The sequence below is a fragment of the Melanaphis sacchari genome, unplaced genomic scaffold, assembly GCF_002803265.2.
Source record: "Melanaphis sacchari strain LSU unplaced genomic scaffold, SCAv2.0 Contig20_pilon_pilon, whole genome shotgun sequence".
NCBI classification, from domain to species: domain Eukaryota; kingdom Metazoa; phylum Arthropoda; class Insecta; order Hemiptera; family Aphididae; genus Melanaphis; species Melanaphis sacchari.
In genome coordinates, this window is record NW_020271042.1 from 340,361 (window position 1) to 360,149 (window position 19,789).

The 19,789-nt window shown below is 31.4% G+C and overlaps 1 protein-coding gene across 4 annotated transcripts in view; it reads left to right on the forward strand.

The window, feature by feature from the left end:
- LOC112593543 (amyloid beta A4 precursor protein-binding family B member 1-interacting protein-like) overlaps positions 1–19,789 on the forward strand; it is a 41,321-nt gene that overhangs the window by 16,522 nt on the left and 5,010 nt on the right. For 3 of the 4 annotated variants that reach the window (XM_025337981.1, XM_025337980.1, XM_025337982.1), the window contains exon 2: positions 7,518–7,651. In XM_025337981.1, the coding sequence (XP_025193766.1) occupies positions 7,523–7,651 (129 nt within the window). In that variant the 5' untranslated portion in view covers positions 7,518–7,522. Of the gene's footprint in view, positions 1–7,517; positions 7,652–15,668; positions 16,410–19,789 lie in introns of those variants that run through there. The other variant, XM_025337979.1, reaches the window with a different exon arrangement.

Below are 19,789 nucleotides of genomic sequence, written 5' to 3' on the forward strand. Positions count from 1 at the left end.
GATATAAGGCAGTATTTGCATTATATTTATTCCATATAAATATGAAGTACTTGCGTTCAATGTGCATATTAGATCTATTGTTCCTTGATATGTTGAATACATAATGTTTTATGAAGATAAGATATTTACAGTATTTGTGTCTTTTTTTTATTCGTGTACAATTTAAAAAATATATTATATAATATAAAATAACACACTGACCTTATAAAATATTTGGTATATTGTATTTTTAGAAATTGTTTAGGTTTAACATTTTTAAATATTTACACAATATCTTAATCAAATTTAGTATTGTAGTATAGTTACAGGTATTTATTTTGTAAAATTAAGTACCTACCTAGGTAGGCTCTCCTCCTGTTTATTTAACATTGTGGAAAATAATTATTCTCCTGTTACCTTCAGTTTTGTATTTTTCCTCTTCCGTAATGTTATCGACTATTGCGCTGTCATCACTTTTAGTACTATTTTTCATGGCATAATATTTCTTCAGCAGTGTATTTTTTATCAATTTTTCTGTCTATCACCATTCATGTTCATTAATTTAACTTAATTATTTTTATTTTGACGTATTTGTTAACCATGTTCAGCAAATTCAATAAACATACACAATAATACAAAATTCAGATAATATTATAATATAATATTTCTCTGTAATAATTATTTTTTAAAGTTTTTCTCAGAGATTTTCAAGATTAGTAGTATCGTATTCATTGTGTATAGGTATATATGTTTTTATATATTTCAAAGTTCAGACGCATTTAATAATATCACACTGTGTTACATTTTCTCTCTTTTTTTTTTTTTTTTTTTGTAGGATATGTTAAAATGTTTATTGCGAACGTGTACGCATAATTAAAAATAATTCGTGTTATATGATTAGTGTTGCTTGTTTAATGAAAAGGTGGAGGGGTTGCGTTATAATGAAATTCTAGGAAAAAATTGTTTAACCTATGACTCGCTCATATATAATATGCATATTTTCTCAAGGTCATTACGTGAGCCGGCGAATAAATTTAATTCGAATTCATAGATAATATAATTTTTTGACTTTCGCTCGTCGTTTTGGCTTCAGTGTAATAAATACTGTAGGTTCGATGTAAGTTATAAATTGCGCCATTAATGATAAGAGACGTGTAATCCATAATACATTTAATTTCTAATAATTAATAAATAATAATTATTGTGCTGTGTCGGCTGCAAATTATGTTGGCGTTGACGCGTGAATAAAAATCTATATTATAATATTATACAGACTTGCGACATGCGTATTATAGTTAGCTAAGTAGCAGCGCGCGTACTGCAAGTGTACAATTCAATTTTTTAAGTCGACTGTACGTTTTAATTATAAGAATATTGCAAGTTGTTTATTTTTTTTTTAGATAACATACACGTGCACCGGTTAAAAAGTTAATTTGTTCAATGTAATATACTCTTTGCACAATGTATACACTATACATCGTGCTTTAGAATGTGCGTTACAGTCCATAAATACCGTAAGATTGAATATTATCACCTACGTAGATGTTTGCTGGGTAGAAGGTTTTCGCAAACAATGTTTTGTAGCGACGAATACATCTACTACATTTAATTGCGCGTACAAAATAATTTAAATGTACTTTGCTAAACACGCATGTTTTACATAAGTTTACTGCGTCGTTTGTTTTCAAAAGTAAACCGTTTGGGTTCTATTATATTATATTATTTGGTTGGTATTCCTTTTTTAGGGCTGTATGTACACCATTTTTTTTTTTTACGTTGGTTATAAGTATAACTTATATCACATTATACGTAACAATGGTCCTTTTTTTGTTGTTGATTTGAACACGAGTGGCGCTGTAGGTTTTATAATTTGAACATTGAACGTTGTTCGCTGGAAGCTATTGTTGTTTTAATCGTTACGCCGTAGACTATTTAATGTGATAATGCCCAATAAAAAAATATATTTTTGATATATTTGTTTCTGGCAAACAATAATAATAATAATTTTTTTTACGGTGATTAAAAATAAAAAGTAATAATAAAGAATAATCGTTTGAACAATGATTGGACATCAACCCTTCTTTGTCACGCGTGTTGATTTTTTTCATCCACAGTGATAATGTTATTAATTATATGGTATATATATTATAGGTGTTGGTGACTGCAGTTTAAACAGTATATAGGTAATACATAACAGATTTATAACCGGTCTCGACGATTATAATTTATAACAAATTGTATTATTTTTGCGTGTGTACACATTTAAATATTTTGGACGATAAATTATTCTAAATTAAAATGCGTGCTCATGTACTGTTCCTATATCCATACTTAAGATGTGTTTGAAAACTGTATAACAAATATTTAAAAAAAAATGTGTTTTGATAAGTTATTGAAAATAATAATTTTCTTTTCGTTATAATTTTGAATATAGTTTTAAGTGTTTAGTCTATATCATAGTTTTCATTTGAGCATGTATGTCATGTGAAGTAATAATATTTAATACCATTAATTATTTAGAAACATTTTTCATATACTGATGCTTAATTAGCTTATATAATTCTATTAAAATATTCTGTACTTATCAGTTATCCGTTTGGTAAGATTGCGGTTTTAGCAAAATCCTGTTGTTATAATATATAACTATTAATAAAAAGCAGTATCAATTTCTCAATAAAAAAAACAGACCGAAGTCCAAAATCGACATTTGATAGCATGCTATTTTTTTATACGTATTGAAGGTTTCATATTTGATAATGTATTATAACGTTTTTTTTCGTTTTATGCAAATAATTCAGATCGGTGTACCTTCTAAAATTTCAATTATTATTTACGTACCTTTTATTTTAACAATATTGAAGTTTATATGAGTTTCTTCGAAAAAAAAAAAAACAATAAAACGCTTAAGTAAAATTATCAGTAATAAATTATAATCTTTCAAATATGATAGTCGTACTAAATTCTGAGTGAAAAAAGAAGCTATTTTGGTTTTACTTTGATGTGAGTTTTATTTTTGAAGACTTGAATTTTTGTGCAATAAAAAAGTCTCAAAAGTTTATAGTGTCACATAATAGCACTGCGCTGTTTTATTTAACAAATATAGATGATGCTGGTACTTTAGAGATTTATACTTTTTCTAGTTTGAATTATTTCAAATAATTCAAAATATTGTGTGTTGAAATGATAATTTGAATGTTTAATATATTTTTATTTCACTTATTGTACATTCTTGTGCGTATTAATATTTTATATCATTAAATTAGTAATTTTGAAAGTTTTAACTCGGTACCTATTTATTTATTTGTACTACTATATTTATATTTAAAAAAAAAAAATATGAAAAACTATTTTTAAATTGCAATGATTTATTATTGTTTTATAATTAAAAAAAAAAAATTATCGAATATCTTGTCAATATGGACAAAGCAAAACAAATACACCATGCTCAGTTATATAGTACCTATTTTTTGACATTTTAAATTATTTTAATATTATTTGAATATGATAAAAGGTTTTTAAATGCAAAAATTAACCCAAACTAAACGAGATTTAAGCTAAGGTATTATTACATTAAACGTCAATGGTATAATTACAAATGATATAGGTATATATGTTAATTATAGACAACACCTTATTTTGGTATATTATATTATAATATTATAATCCTTTATTTGATTAGTGTTGTCTGTTTAGTATTCGAAATACAAATAACGTGCGCGTGTTCAGTGTACAAATCTTATTAAATTGTTAATTATTGTTTATTTTATTCCTGTAACAAAAGCTATTAAATCCGTGTACGAGGTTCCATTATAGAACTGAATTATAACTTGCTATAGCATTATAACATTCATAGTTAATACTTTATTGTATTGCATTGACACCAAGAGAAAAAAAAATCTTTAGACTACAAACTTAAAATATTATATTATTAAAAATACGACAAGGGGTGTATAGTTATAAAAAGTACAGATACCAGCAAGGTCCATGGAAAAAATATTAAGGACCAATAACTAAAGTATCTTATGTAATAACATAATATTATAATATTATTGGCCACGTGAATAATACATTAACAGATAATTATCGTATTTACCATATAATTTATATATGTATATTATTACAACTGTAAATTGTAATAAAATATTACATACGTGTGGCATACTGACGTTAACCGAATAGCACCGGTAGATATAAAAGGGACGTGCATGATATATGATACATCCTGTGTACAAACAGCGTCAGTGGTCCTTATCTCAGTAGTTGAGTATATAAAGTATATTATATAAAGGAGGGGTCCCTCGGCTGTGCAAAGAATCAGCCTGTCTATTGTAATATCTGAGTCTTTGAGCACCTGCTTGTCAGTTTGTACTCTGTATCATATTGGTTTTGATTTTTCCAAAATATTTCATCAGTTCTATGTTTAATTGTATTTTTAACAGTAATTATCCATTTTAAAACGATTCAAGCCATGAAATACAGTAATACGTATGCTAACATATTTTTTCTGTTTTTTGCATTTATTTCATAAAGTATTTTTATATTACTCGCATTAGTTTATATTTCAAGATGTCACTTATTTCTTTATACAGATGAAACAATTTTATTATTTATTTTTAACAATTATGGTAAACGTTTAATTAATACCTCCAATGTAAACAGTTTATTTTATATTAAACTACTGTAATCGCGAGTCTGTGCAGTTATCCAACTACTTCTAAGTAGATGTGTGTTGTCTGCTTCAAATGCTGAAATAAGTGGTGTTGATATTGTGTTATATTTTCAAAATTTCTAACAGAATAGTCAATCTTCACAAGCCACGTGTCGGTAACATGTGTATGGTGTGAATTCGACCTTGAGTGTTTGCCTTGGTTGACGTGATAAATATGAGCCCTCATGTTTGATGACAGGTGGAAGTTATTAAACCACCAGAGGGCGTTCGATGATTGATTATCGATATATAAAATAATATTATATAATTCGGTTCGTCTGCCAACACAACTATACAATATCACAACATTAACGTCTAACTTACTATAATATAGTATTATGTTTTATCTAATTTGTTGCACTATATGAACTCTGTGCATTCTTGTCTATATAGTTATTTGTTGTTGTAGGAATCACGTGATTTTTTTTATGTGACTAAAGATGTATGAAGGACAATCGTGCTTCTAAATTATTGATATACAATGAATTTATTCCTATTGTTCACTGGTTTTGGTCTCCGAATATCATATTGATTATTATATTACAGATGACTCACGTGTGTACATAGTATAAAAGCACACAGCTGCCGAAGGGAGAGTACATAGCGGTATGTGTATCATGATTTTTACGCAGGATAATATTCTTACAGTAGACATTGAAAAATCTATTTGGTATATACATTTGCATAACATTTCGACGTGTGAGTATTGAACGATCGCTCTTTAGTTTTTTTAAACAATCATAAAGAAAGTAAACAATCTATTATTCATTATTCACTTTTGGAAGTCATGACATCGTTCCGAACAGTTCATTATTCAGACTGATTTAAAGGGTGATTTCAATAAGAGACATTACATTAGGGTCAAGTGTTATGCTATGCCGTCAGCTGTTAAGGGTGACATTAAAAAAAAAAAATCACTCATGGTGATAAAGTTAAATATTCGTCTGATATTAGATGCCCCTTATTGTTGTTTCAAACAAGTTTTGTGTTATTTTAACAAACACGTAATGCTTTTACATATAATATATTGATAAATATTTATATATTATACTTCTGAAACTTCTGTGTAAGGTAATAGTTAGTCGCGTACGGTGTACGAATCTACCAATTACCGTTGCCATAATATACAGTGTATTCAAAAAGTTTGATGAAAACATTATATCTTCAAATTCCCTAATAAGCAATTTTTAATATTAATAATATTAATATATATCATTCATTCAGACAGCGCATATTTTAAAATATTTTCAGTTGTAAATTTTTCCCTCTTTTTTTTTCTACAGAAATATTGAAAAAAAACAATTATTAAGTAATTAATTTATTTTAAAAAATTTTTGAAATATGCTCAATTTACCAAAAAATAAATTAATTTTAAAACAAGTGGGTAAGCATGCTTATTACAGCGTTTTTTAAACTGTGTTCCGCGGAGATCACTTCAGGGTTCCGCGAAGCATAAGTATTTTTTTTTTAAGTTTTAAGAAAATTACTCTTATCTTATTAAAATTAAAATTTAGTTTAATTAAAGTAATTTAAGTATTATTATATACAATTATCAATATTTTTATTTTAACATGTTTTTTTAATTAAAATACCTTTAACACACTGTTATTGTATAAAGTAATTATTGTTTTTATAGCAAATAATCTTAAAAAAACTAAAAAGCTAAACAAAATATTAGAGCTTCCATGATAAAAGTAGACATAAAAAGGGTTTCATGGATAAGTAAGTTTAAGCAACGCTGCTCTACTGTAAAGCAGGTATCGAGTATCACTTTAGTACAATTATATATTAAACAGATTTAAGAGGCTTTGTTGAGATAGATCAAAAGTAACTGTCGGGGCCGGATTTACGCCTAGGCCCGTGAGGTCCGGGCCTAGGTTGGCAAATTTTGTTAGAAATGGAAAAAAAATCATAAAAATATTTTATGCATTTATGTAACTGCGTAAATTAATATTATATAATACTTTATATGTATATTTAAGAAATATAGAAGTAAATCCATGAATTTGAGAAATAAATACTACATTTTTTTTTTTTTTTTTGAGGTAAAGGCGGAATATTTAAAAGAGCCTAGAGTGGCAACTGTTCTAAATTCAGCACTGGCAACTGCTCTATTATACATTAGACTAGTGCTATCAATTTAAAATAAGTATATAGTAAAATAAAAATAAAAATCAATTAAAAATTGCAGTATTCTAATTAAAGTTATTTTATACATTTTTAATATTTTACATAAAATGTATTATGTAATACTAATTTAAAGATTTTTGTTAACGATTGGTAATATTTAAATCTAGACTAGATTAATGTAGTTATATATTTGAAAAATGTATTCTTGGTTATATAAGTTCTCAAAAATAATTCAATATCGACTGAATATCTATTGTAGGTAATTAATTAATACTTATATGGTATCGAATTTACACACAAAGAAGTAGATTATATTGAAACCGAATATTATCAAATGTTGAAGTCTGTTCAGATTGAAGGAAAGTGTACTTAAGTATTTATATAATTTTTCAAGCTTAAAATGTTAATAAATACATTTCAATTAACAGATATTTAATTGTTTGAACTATTATCAGAATTCTAATAAAAATAAAATTATTATGACCAAAATTATAGATACTCCATTTTAAGTTTTAACTGAGCACAAATAAAATAATATAACTATTATACTAATGCATTTAATAAATAATATATACATATATATTTATACACCGTTTTATTCCTGTTAAAATTTCAATAATTCACTATTTATTGTTAGTTGCTTATCACGCCTACGCTTTGTGTTTACTTGTTTAAAGTAAAACAATTTTTATGATTACAGTTGTAATGAGACCATATGAGGGCAATTACGACGTCGATTGTCCAGCGGACTCCAATTATTGTGGCGACTCGGAAGAAGAAGACCCAGAGCGATTATTAGACGTTTGGCTCGGTGAATTGGACTCGTTAGCTTCGGTAAATATATGAATTATAGTATATACTGATTAATGTGTTATTCAGCATTGTCAATAGCTCCAGGCGTTTGTTAATTTTTGCACGTCGTTTCCAAACAGCTCATTGTTTTAATTATAGTCTATAAAAGATCCGTTCGAGATAATATATATATATATATATATATATCATAGCCATATATTCGTTTACAATTGTTATTAGCTTTATTTATGTATAAAGTGTGAAAAATAAGTATCGATTAAATGGTGCCAAAAATTTAAATATAAATTATATAATTTGTCATTAATTGGAAAAGCTGTTCAATAGAAGAACATTTAACGTCAAATATTATATCAATGAAGAAAAGCTGAAATGGGATTTGAATTAAGGTTCACACATACGATAGTAAAAATCGGTAGAACTCTGTTTACCAAGCCTAAAAACAATGCATACCAAAGTATTCTACCAAGGATTTTAAGAGGCATATAATATGTCGAAAAACAAAAAATAAAAATTCTATTTAAATATAAGTTATCAAAATAACTGATAATAATAACTACATACGTGTGTGTACGTTTAAACATATTGTACTTTAACGATAATCTGGTAAATTTTTGATGGATCTAGGTCAGTGGTTCTTAATTTTTTTTGTACACGGCTCACTTTAGTGTTTAATAAAAATCTCGTGACGTCTACATTCTATAATATGTATATTATATGAATGATTTATATTTTCATTTGTCACGGCACACCGGTTGTGAACTACTGATCTAGGTATTCCGGATAATATTTATCGCATTCTCAAATAATTCTGAGCAGAAATAGGTGTTTTGTTTTGGTAATACGTAATGTTTATGGAACCGTAAATATAAAGATAATGTGACCTTATGAGTAACTTTGTATTCAAATGTCAAGTAATAATATTTAATATTTATAACATGTGTGCCGTATATAGTTTACTAATCTTAGGCAATTTTTCACTTTTTTTGCGTGTAGTAAAATTTAGAAAAACTGTCGTGAATTAAATGAATACATATTACCTCTTAAAAACGTAACCAACGTAAGTTGAACGTCATATAAAACTGTTACAAAGTTTTTCTATCCTGAGATAAAAATAATTATCAACATAATATAAACATAATAAACGAAGGAAAAAATAAGACCTATCGTTGTATAACCTTATGTGTATTCACCTTCTTCTCGCCGATCTAAAATCTAGAAAAATCATATAGTATATTTAAGGATTGATTTTTATTATTATTACTTTGTAATGGTGTTATAGCGTGTAAATTGGGTGCTTTTCAAGGCGTGACTATAATTTATGTATCGAAATGTTATAAAATGTGAACGATATTTTTATTTTATTTTTTTTGAAACCAAATTTATTTTATTACGTTTTACGGTTTGGGCGTGACGCGTCTACGATCTCCACAGCAATAAGCAATCCTCCAGTCCCAGAAGACGTTTTATTAAACGGAAATAATATTATATTACACTCGAATCTCACTAAATACTCTTATTACGAAAACCACATAGTCAATATAAAATGATAAAATCAAATATTTTCATTTAGTTAACATTAATGCGTGTGACCAATATCTACATAATATCATATTATTATATTTATTAAGTGTTATTAAAACGGATTGTTATACCTAATATATGAAAATTATTCAAAAAATCGACCAATTGTAATATTAATAAAAAAACAAAAACTACAGTGTCTATCTACTAAACAATAAAATAATTATCAAAATTGGACTTACCGATGCATATCGAGCAAAGATGTATTGTTTTAAAAATTAACTGCAGATTTTAAACGTAATCGAAATCTAAAATATATAACAATCTGGCAAAAGATGAAACGACTAAAAAAGCTCAAAAAAGTAAAAAAAAACACGAGATTAAGTAGCATGGCTAGCTCGCTGAATATATAGTATTATAGTATAGTTTTAAGTGATTGGAGTTTGAATCAAGAAACGCATGAGAAGTACTTAAGAAAAAATGGTGTTTAATATGCAAAAATAAAAGACAATCATAGTAGGTACTCATAAAATTGTTATTTCTGATAGTTATTTCATTATTATTTCCTCCCCCCGTGCTAGAATTTAGTTTGCTCTCGAACTGGCACGGGTCTGGTCCGAATAATAACATCAGCAACAAAAGTAACAATAACAACAATATCGTGTGTACATACAAAAACTGCTCAACTACGAATATTATATATTATATCTTTCTTTCGGATCAACAAGTCCGTCACGGTTATGTCGGGATTTCGATCGTCAAGGACGACTTTGCGGGTCACGTATGGCGTATAGTGAGTACTACCTATACATCTATGTGGAACCCATTTACCCATAAGTATATAATATTCGGTCCGTCAACAGATGGCATGCGCCCTTATTACGGCGGCATCAACAGCAGCAGCTGCAAACCTATCCTTGCCCCGCTTCGACGTGTGCACTGCACGTGTCTGGTTTTCGGGGCAGGTGGCGCGTGTTGTAAGTACGCTGCACGATGATACGAGCGGTATGCGCACGACCGCACCTGGCCAGGTGCTCTACGATGGTATAATGTACATGATTTATACTTCACCTACTGCGTGTAAAATAAGTATATAACACAACACCCGGGTCAATTAAGTAGCCGAGATGATTGTAGAAAACTGATGCTGCTGCGGCACATCTTAAATATGTTCAGCGAAACCCGAGCGGCAGGCTCCGGATTTGAATTTCGTCCACTGTCATACAAACGTGGTACATAATACATAATATGTATACTTATATACACCACACTGTATGTTTTTGGACAGGTACACGCGTTCAATGTTCACAATAATACATAATATAGTATTGATTGTATATATTTTAATAGATATAAAAAATAAATAAAATAATTTACACCTATGTACTCGATGTACGGAAATTCGTATCAAAAGTAAATACAAATAATATGAACAAAAATTCAGAATTTGAATTAAGTCAGAGATAGAAAGAGATGTATGTGAACATATTGGCCGAATCCCCTTTTAGTGTATTATAATATGAACTACGAAGGCGGCTCTCCTTTTCTTGAGTTAAAGTTAATAATTCTGTTCCATCGTTAACATCGATAAACTGCACAATATATATTGTATACACAGTACACACATATGACGTAGCGAACAATATACTTTTGTGTATTATCGAAGCTACGTATATTGTTCGCCGTTTTGGCTGTATATTAAACATGTGTGGCACATCCCGCGAGGATACGGTTACCCGTTGTACAATATACTGTTCGCAGCGTGACATTATGGATTTATTATTGAAAGACATAAATTCGTGTTTGCGTCGTTTACGAAGACCCCAGAATACAACCCATAAGTAAGCAATAGTTTAAGATGTCGTCCCTCCGATTGGAACAGTTTATAATGTTACGGCAATTTTATTACATTTTGATTAACACGACAATGAAATAACGGCGGTGGCGCAAGATTGTTTTGCAACGCGCGCGCTCGATTACCATTTTTAAGCAATTCACAAATATATTAAATGTAAAGCATATTATACAGTTGTCCAATGGTTTTATAAACATTCAATTAAAATTCAGCTTCGTTTAACTGCCACACATTGAATTCATTGGTTATTTTTATTGCGGGTAGAAAGTATAATATGTAACGGTTTCTTAATAACTGGTTTAAAATTTAATGATAATTATACTATGAATTATGATATAGTTTATTGAAATATTGTACTTGAAAAAAAATATATCCACTACTCGCTTCACTCACTTCTAAACTGGAAAGATAGTGGTGCGTATCATATATATATATATATATATTATTCTACACGATAACGTAAAGTGTACTGCTTCCTATCACATTTGCGGAACATTCGAAAAACAGATTTCGAACTCGAAAATGTCTAGATGATTAAAAAACGTATTCATGCTTACATTTCAAAATTCCAATTATATGACTTATTCAACTGTCAGGAAATAGTTTTTATTTTTAAAACTATAAAACATATTTACTTAAGTTAGTAAAGTTACGATATGCATTTTAATGTTAAAAAAATATCGACTTATGTACAGTTAAGACAATGACTACATTAAAATTTGAATTCCACCGGATATATAAAAATCATCATCGTCATTTTATAATGTACACCAGCAATTTATACATATATACGTATGCCAATTAAGATTTAAGTTTATGTATTTTTAGAAATAAAGATAAATAATCATATGAGCTTATTTTTTAAAACTTACACACTACGTCGTGGTCCCATGAAACACGCATGTCTGAGACTATTTTAAATAGTATATGATCCCTGTATAACTTGATGACTTTTATTATTAGTCACGCTGCAGTCGTGTAGGGTTTTAATAAGTAAAAGGTTATAGCTATTTACTGAAATTTACGATGATGATATCTTAATGAGTTTCAAAGGACAGGAATTTTCATTATAAATCCATTCCAACTGTCCGTTATCAGCGAAACAAATTAATTTTAAAATTGGAGCTTTAAAACCACTAAAATAGTACACTTATATTAAAAATATATCGCTAAGTGTCAATAATTATATTCTGTCAAGTTAACTTTATTATGCAGTATTAATATCAAATTAAATTCATTTTTCGAATCATTTTAAATAGCATTTTATTATTACTACTTATTTATTATTTAGGTTTTGTTACATAAGAGTAATTAATAAAAATTATAACAAGTTTACTCGCCATGAGCGAAATTACGCTTTATGAGCGTAACTATAGAATTTAGCAGTCACTAAGAATTTGAAATCAAATGATAATTTCGTCATTAAAAAATATGAAATCAAAACAAATAATAAAATATTAAATAAGTATATAGTTTGAATAGCTTCTTCACTCAAGCCAACCATGACCTATTATAATATATCATTCCATCTATTGTGCTTATTGTAAATATATTTTATACATATTGTACAAATAAAAATAAATATGTGGAAAAAAAAGTATATAGTTTCCATTTATTAGGAAAAATATTTATTTAACATTTTATAAATGTCACGGCTGTTTCTAGAATTGAATAATTTAAAATTATCATCATTATTATTATTCATTATTCTTAAATTCATTAATCAAATTTAAATACTTTTTCAATTAAAATGTCTATAACAATGTATTAAGGCATAATAGTTTTTTGTTGAATGGTTTTCACGTTTTATTAACATTTTTATGAAATTATTATTATTATTTTATTGTTGGATTTTTTTTATCAACAAACTAAAATATGTATTGATTATTACATAAGCTAACAATATTTTTAGCTTAAATATGGTTAGATATTGTTTATAAGATTTTTACTAAAATTTTATCGATTCCGTCTATAAGTAGACAATATTTCTAATTGCACTTGGACATATTAGTAGGTACAGCTGTTAATATTTATATTTGATAAACATAGATTAATTTATTGTTTTTAATTCATCAGAATTCTCAATTATCGTCAATAATTTCTATACACCAATTTTAGATCCCTATTACAATGATGTTGTAGGTTAAATAATTTTTGATATTTTTGAATGATATGACATTTAAATTAGAATCCAATAAATCGATGGTTGCATTTACAATCATTAGTATAGAATCTATTTGAAAATACATGTGATGCGTTTGTAAATTTACGAATACGCCACAACCAACTGTGCCGATTGTCCTGACTGGGTAATCTTGATTTCTGGATCTTTTATTCTTCAGTCTTTGTTCTAACCTAGTAAACACTTGGAATTTAGACACGGTTTATGCCTCGTCGTTTTGTTTCTGATTTAGTCGTGGATCAATTAAATCTGTGTTAGTAGTTACGGTTTATTTTTCTTTATTCATAGATACCGTTTTGTAAACGTGTGATTTTTCTTTTCTTTTCAATTAGCCTTTTCCTATTTTAACTGTCGTCGATTGATTAATTTAGCGTTTTACTGTTTCGTGACACTGATGAAGAACCATTTTAGGAGATAGATATTTTTGTTATACCTTAGTATTTAGTACCTAAGTTTTTATTCTCTCGGTATTATAAAATTTTTGGATATGCAATCGTTTTTAATATTCCAAGTTGAGATCAAAAACATACTGACAACAGTCAGGAATTTCAGTTTCGATATTAGAACAATTTTCGGGAGTAACAGGACGGCTTTCTAAACACTAGCGAGACCATATTCTTCATACTCGTTATTCATCGGTAGACACAATAGTGTTTTTTTTTTATGTACAATTAGATAAAAGTACAGCGGATTTCTCTTTCATAGGGGATTTAGTTTGTGGTGCACGTTTAATTTCATTTTCATTTTAAGTCTCTTGACTGTTTTGCGTTTTTCTGGGTGCCGATGAATTTTGAAACAATTTATTGTTCGACTGACAATTTTAAACCTGATTGTTGTCAACGCGATCAGTTCAATCGGGAAAAGTTAAAGCACACACACCACAACATCGATATAAGTAGGGTATTGTAATTCCCCTTGTCTCATCCGCGTGACAGCGTCCTTTGTATAATACATAATAAATATAACAATATATACATCACGTCGTGTGTGAGGTGAGTGGTTATAATATATTATGCACTACTGTTGCAGTTATCGACGACCGTGGTTTTCCGGTTTTCACACGCGTCATTGTGTATGTATCGGCTCCGACGTGTAAACGACAACATTATTTTCCTCGCGAAGCCCGGCCGACGGTCTACTCGTTAACCGCGGAGCTTTAACGTTGCAATAATAATATTATAGTCATATCGTGTACAATAATAGATATTATGTACCTCTACAGTCTACACTACTACAGAGTACAGACTTATTGCATGCGATCGCGTTTTCGTCGCGCTATCGCGGAAAGTCGTCGGCACGCGAGTCCCCGCGTGCACATACCTCAATACCTGCAGCAGCAATAATAATAATAATATTAATGACGACAATGATAATATAATATTTTATCACGGAACGCGTTCAACGCTGTGTACGTACATTGTACACATATTATTATTATTATTATTGTGCGGTCGCACAAATCACAATGTCGTGTGTACGTCGTCGTTAAAAGTCCAACTGGTTTATCGTGTGCCAGTCGTCGCGTCCTCGCAGCGCTGTTGCTGTCGTTGGCGTCGCTTTGATCAGCGGGTGTCCGCGACGACATCGGCGGCGGCCGGTGGCGCCTGCGTACACGATTCTTATTAATTCTCGTCGGTGCGTTCGGAACAAGAATAAAAAAAAAATAAAAAAATATAAATAAATAGTCGTCGACCGTCTGGTCGGCCATATGGCGGTGCTAAATCGCAAAAAAAACCACACACACACACACACTTTTCGAGATTTGTTGTTTATCGAAATCCGTGCGCGCATTCCCCGCGGAAGGGCGAACAAAATAACGTCGGGGACGATAATAACAAATAGCAGCGCGGTGGAAAAAAAAGCCACAGGTAACCGACGCGCGCGTAAACTGTATAAATAATGTAATGTATATATATATATATATCATGTTAAAACATATTATACACAGTGTGCGTACGTAGATGTACACCCGTATAATAGGTATATATACCGTACGTATACGTATAATAGGCATAACGACACGACGTAAACGAGTTTCGATGCCGGGCGAGAATCGGATTTCGAATATTTTTATTATTATTATCGTTAATGTTAGTGCTCGCTGCGAGAACATCTGCCGCTCATCGATCGCCGAGCACAGTATAATAATATGTGCATGTACACGCACGCTCTCCCTCACTCTCCGGAGCTGCTGCACCGGGACCTCGATCTGATGCGGTGTTGGTGTCTCTGTCGGGTATACGTATTGTGTTACTGGCCGAGACGCTGGCGGGACATGTGTTGGGCGCGCACTCACGCACACGCACGCGGTGTCTTCGACATTGCACCTGGCGGACCCGACCGTATTACCGCGCGCCAGCTGCTCCGGTCCCGGGACACCCGGTCGCGATCCTCTACACGACCGGCCACCCATCCCGAGACACACGCCGGGAATCAGTTCTCGACGGACGTCCGCGGACGACTCATCTCGCGCTCCAGCCATGTTCTCGTGCAAGACCCGGTACGCTTGCGGCCGGAGCCGGCAGCAGCACAGCGACAGCGACGAGGACGGAAGCTACGGGTTCGGGGCCGTGGGAAACCGGACCAGGGCCGCCGCCACCTCGGCGTACGGCAAAGCCGGTCAGTCGTCGTCGGACGAAGGCGACTATCACATTTACGGAAACGTGACGTTCGGTTACAAGCCCATATTGAAGACGCGGCTGTCGAGCGCCGCTAGTTCGGTGCGCCGACGGGCGCCCGTCAAGCGGACCGTCAGCTTTTCCGGCGTGTTCCGGTCCCCGCCGTCCCCGCCGTCACCGATCAGACGCCGCAACAGCTTCCGGCCTCCGCCCCCGTGCTATTCGTTGGCCGTGCGTCGTGCTTCCAGTTTTTCCACTACCCGCAAGAACGTGGCCCAGATGATCGCTCAGAGACAGCGCATGCCGCTGCCCGGCGAACAGACCTTTACGTCGCTGCCGCAGCCGCCCACAGACGGACGACGCGTTTTCGCCGCGCCGCCGTTACCGCCCGCGAACGATCGACGCGTTTTCGCAGTGCCGCCGTTACCGCCCGCAGACGGTCGACGCGTTTTCGCCGTGCCGCCGTTGCCGCCCGCGGACGAACGACGCACGAACAGCGGCGACATTACGTCGACCGCAACCCTTCACACCAGCCGAGTCGTCGTCGACGTGCACAAGTCGTCTAATCGCTCGGAAACGCCTCCGACCGCGGTCGCGCCCACTGTAAGTACCGTGTTTAACACACGTTTGGCTCGTTAACTGTTGAGATTATTGCTCCGTTTTTCCTTACGCGTTTTTCGCGGAAAATTCGTCGTTCTATTATATGTCCATGTGAAGCGAGTTACGTCTTCGTCGTCTTTGTCGTGATTATTATTATTTTTACTATTGTTACTGTTTTGCTGACACGGCACACTCGTGAAAAGTGCGCACGTAACGCGTATCGCTCTTTTCCTTTTCCTTAAAGTATGTTTCAATAGCAATGACAATAATAATATACAGTGTAATGCATATCATATAGATAGTGGGTACCACGCCTATTGCGTGCTCTCCGGTGTTTTTAAATTATAGTTGTGACAATTACATTACTATTATTGTTGTCGTATAGTGTCGTATATTGCAGAGAGCACGTATACATTATTATACAGTATATTACTGAGTAATAAAATATATAGTAGCTGCGACGCAAGTTCCTGATTACTGAATGTGTATTGTAGGATTATGTAGTATGATATTCGTCTAAAAATAATTATTATATCAATTCGCTGGACGAGAGTTGAGACTCATACCAAGAATATACTTCTTATACTTACGTTACGTTTTCTCGAGTGTCGCCGGTTACGTAATATAATGTTATTATTTATTTATTTAGGATTAAACGAAGTATTCGTGCGTATAAGTATTAAAGGATAATGCAAAACATCGATAAGATTAATAAATAAATATACGTATCAAACTAAACAGAGGAAATCAACTTCCTAGAAGTATGACTAAATAAAAATAAAATTTAATAGAATAAGCTCATCGAATCGTGCTTCTGTACATAATATATAGGCCGATTTTGAAGTGGGATTAATCATGAAATATAATGATTTCTGTAGAAGTAATCAATCGAAGCTTGCGTGTGCTCAGAATTTAATGCTAAATTCTGAAGATGTGCATGTTGACAACGAATAAGCGTTCAATTTAGGAGTACAGTCGTGTATAATACAATTATTATTGTTATAATATCGATAGTTATGAACTGATGAAAAATAATTATCATTTCCATAGTATATACACGACTGAGCCCGCTTCATCGTGTGTTAAGGTAAATCACGTTATTTAGGTATTTTTCGCATGAAATGGTGTATGTATGCATCTATCATGCTACATTTATTAGTATGATGGCCACCTTAATGTCACAAGTAATCTATTATTCATATAAAAATATGAATTCGCCAGTAGCGCCATCTACCCAATGAATATTTTAAATTATAAATACAAATATGCATTTTACAACAATAACCATTAACCAGTAAATAACGCGATTTTCATAAATTTTCAATGTTCACTGAAAAATTTATTATGATAATCAAATTGACATTAGCATTAAAAATCGGTGTAATAATAACAGTGATGAGATAATTCGGAAATGCTGATTTTAGTAATATCACGGTCATTGGTAGTTGTCGAAATATATCTGAACGTCACAACTGCCACAGCTGCAAATCGCGTCAAACGACGCGTTATTGTTCGCATAATCCCGTATATATTATGTAGATTAAACATACACAAGGTTGTATTGAGAGATGCTTGTGATATATGATTTTTTTTTTGGGTATTAATGGATAAAATGTACAACAAATTTGCACCCCCCCCCCCTTCACAACCTCTAACGTGAGCAAATTACATCACCGAACTTAACATCGTGTAATAGGTCTTTCGATAACAATAATACATTAATCATATTATAATATAGGTCCTACGCTCTAACTAATTATCAGACGAATATTTAGTGGTTTAATGGAAGAGATATTAAATTTTTGCTTATTATTATGCATCGCGTACGCATAGTAATGGTAATCATCGTTACGGAGTATATATTGTTATATAGACGAACGCGAAGAACAATGGCGCATTAAAAACATTATAATTTATTATGGGCTTTGGAGTCTTAAAAAAAAAATGCATAATTTTAATCGAGTCAGTTGACCTAACACAATGCGTATACAGGGATCATTGTTTCCTTTTTAATTGAAAACATAATGTTTTATTTTTTATTTTTGTATTAAAACGATCGTGCGCCGTCTACGCTGTGTACTGTATGCATATTACATTATGCGGGGTTGAGTAATACTCTATATTAACGCGTGAATGTTTTTTTTTTATAACTATCGCGTTGTCTAGGAACCGATACTTACAACGTTCATCCATTTAAAGGCTTGTTTGTTATTACTATCATTGGATTGACATCGCACAATGACGATAAATTAATCGAAAACCGCACGAGCGATATAATGTTATGTGTACGATGTAGTTTAACATAGCTTGTTGTAATATATTATAATAAATGTGTTTTGTTTAAGAAGAACTATAATTTTTAAACTATAGCACCGTTCACAATAAATGCATAAACGCCACTGCCTGGATCGTCGTCGTCGTTAAAAATATAAAATTTGTGAATAGATAATAATTTTAAATAATAATATTGGAACGTGTATAAATTTAAAGAACGTATTTTCAAGTTTTTATATATATTTATTGACTTTATGCAGTTCAATGGGGGTGGAAATGTGGACGACTTATTCGTAATAAAAGTTATAGAAAAAATGTATTTTGCATATTATTATATTATTCATTTGACGCAGGAAAAACGTGTTTTAATTTAGAAATTAAAAATGATGGTATGATAAAATTATTGATTTGTAATTACACATATCGAAAACTGAATAATTGTTTAATTTTTCAAATGTAACTAAATTTCAATAATTTTCTAAAAAAAAAGGCTGGTTCAACAATTATTTGCAAGCTTAAGCATTTAAGCATACCATTTATTATAATATGATGTTCTATAAACGGAGATGAATTTAAATAGTATAAATTTGTTAAGTTTTTAACTATTTAAAGTTTAAAAAAATAAATATATTTTCTATATTTTCAACATATTTTTTTAGTTTAAAATTTAATTAAAATAATATTGAAAGAATATATTTTAATTCCGCTCTTTAGTTACAATATAATACATTATCTGTGTATATATAGTGTTAACATCAGATTATAATTTAAAAGCAATGTCAGAATCTTGCGTGCGTGCTCCAGAAACAGTGGTACTATATGTAATAAGCAGTTGAAAGATTATATAATAACCATTGTCGGGGGAAAAAATTGAAAAACTCCGTGTATTTCAATCCCGTGTTCATAGTTGGGATTTTAATAAAATAAAATACGAACCGGGGCGGATTCGTTGTATGCAATGGTCGAGGGGGGAGCAGTCGCGTTTGTGAAGAAGTTTTGACGTCGCACGAACACATACCTACTAGAGTATAATAATAATATGTATATAATATGAAAACCCAAAACGTCTGAGGGTTGTTCCCCTCGCCACTTACATGCAGGTGGTTCGT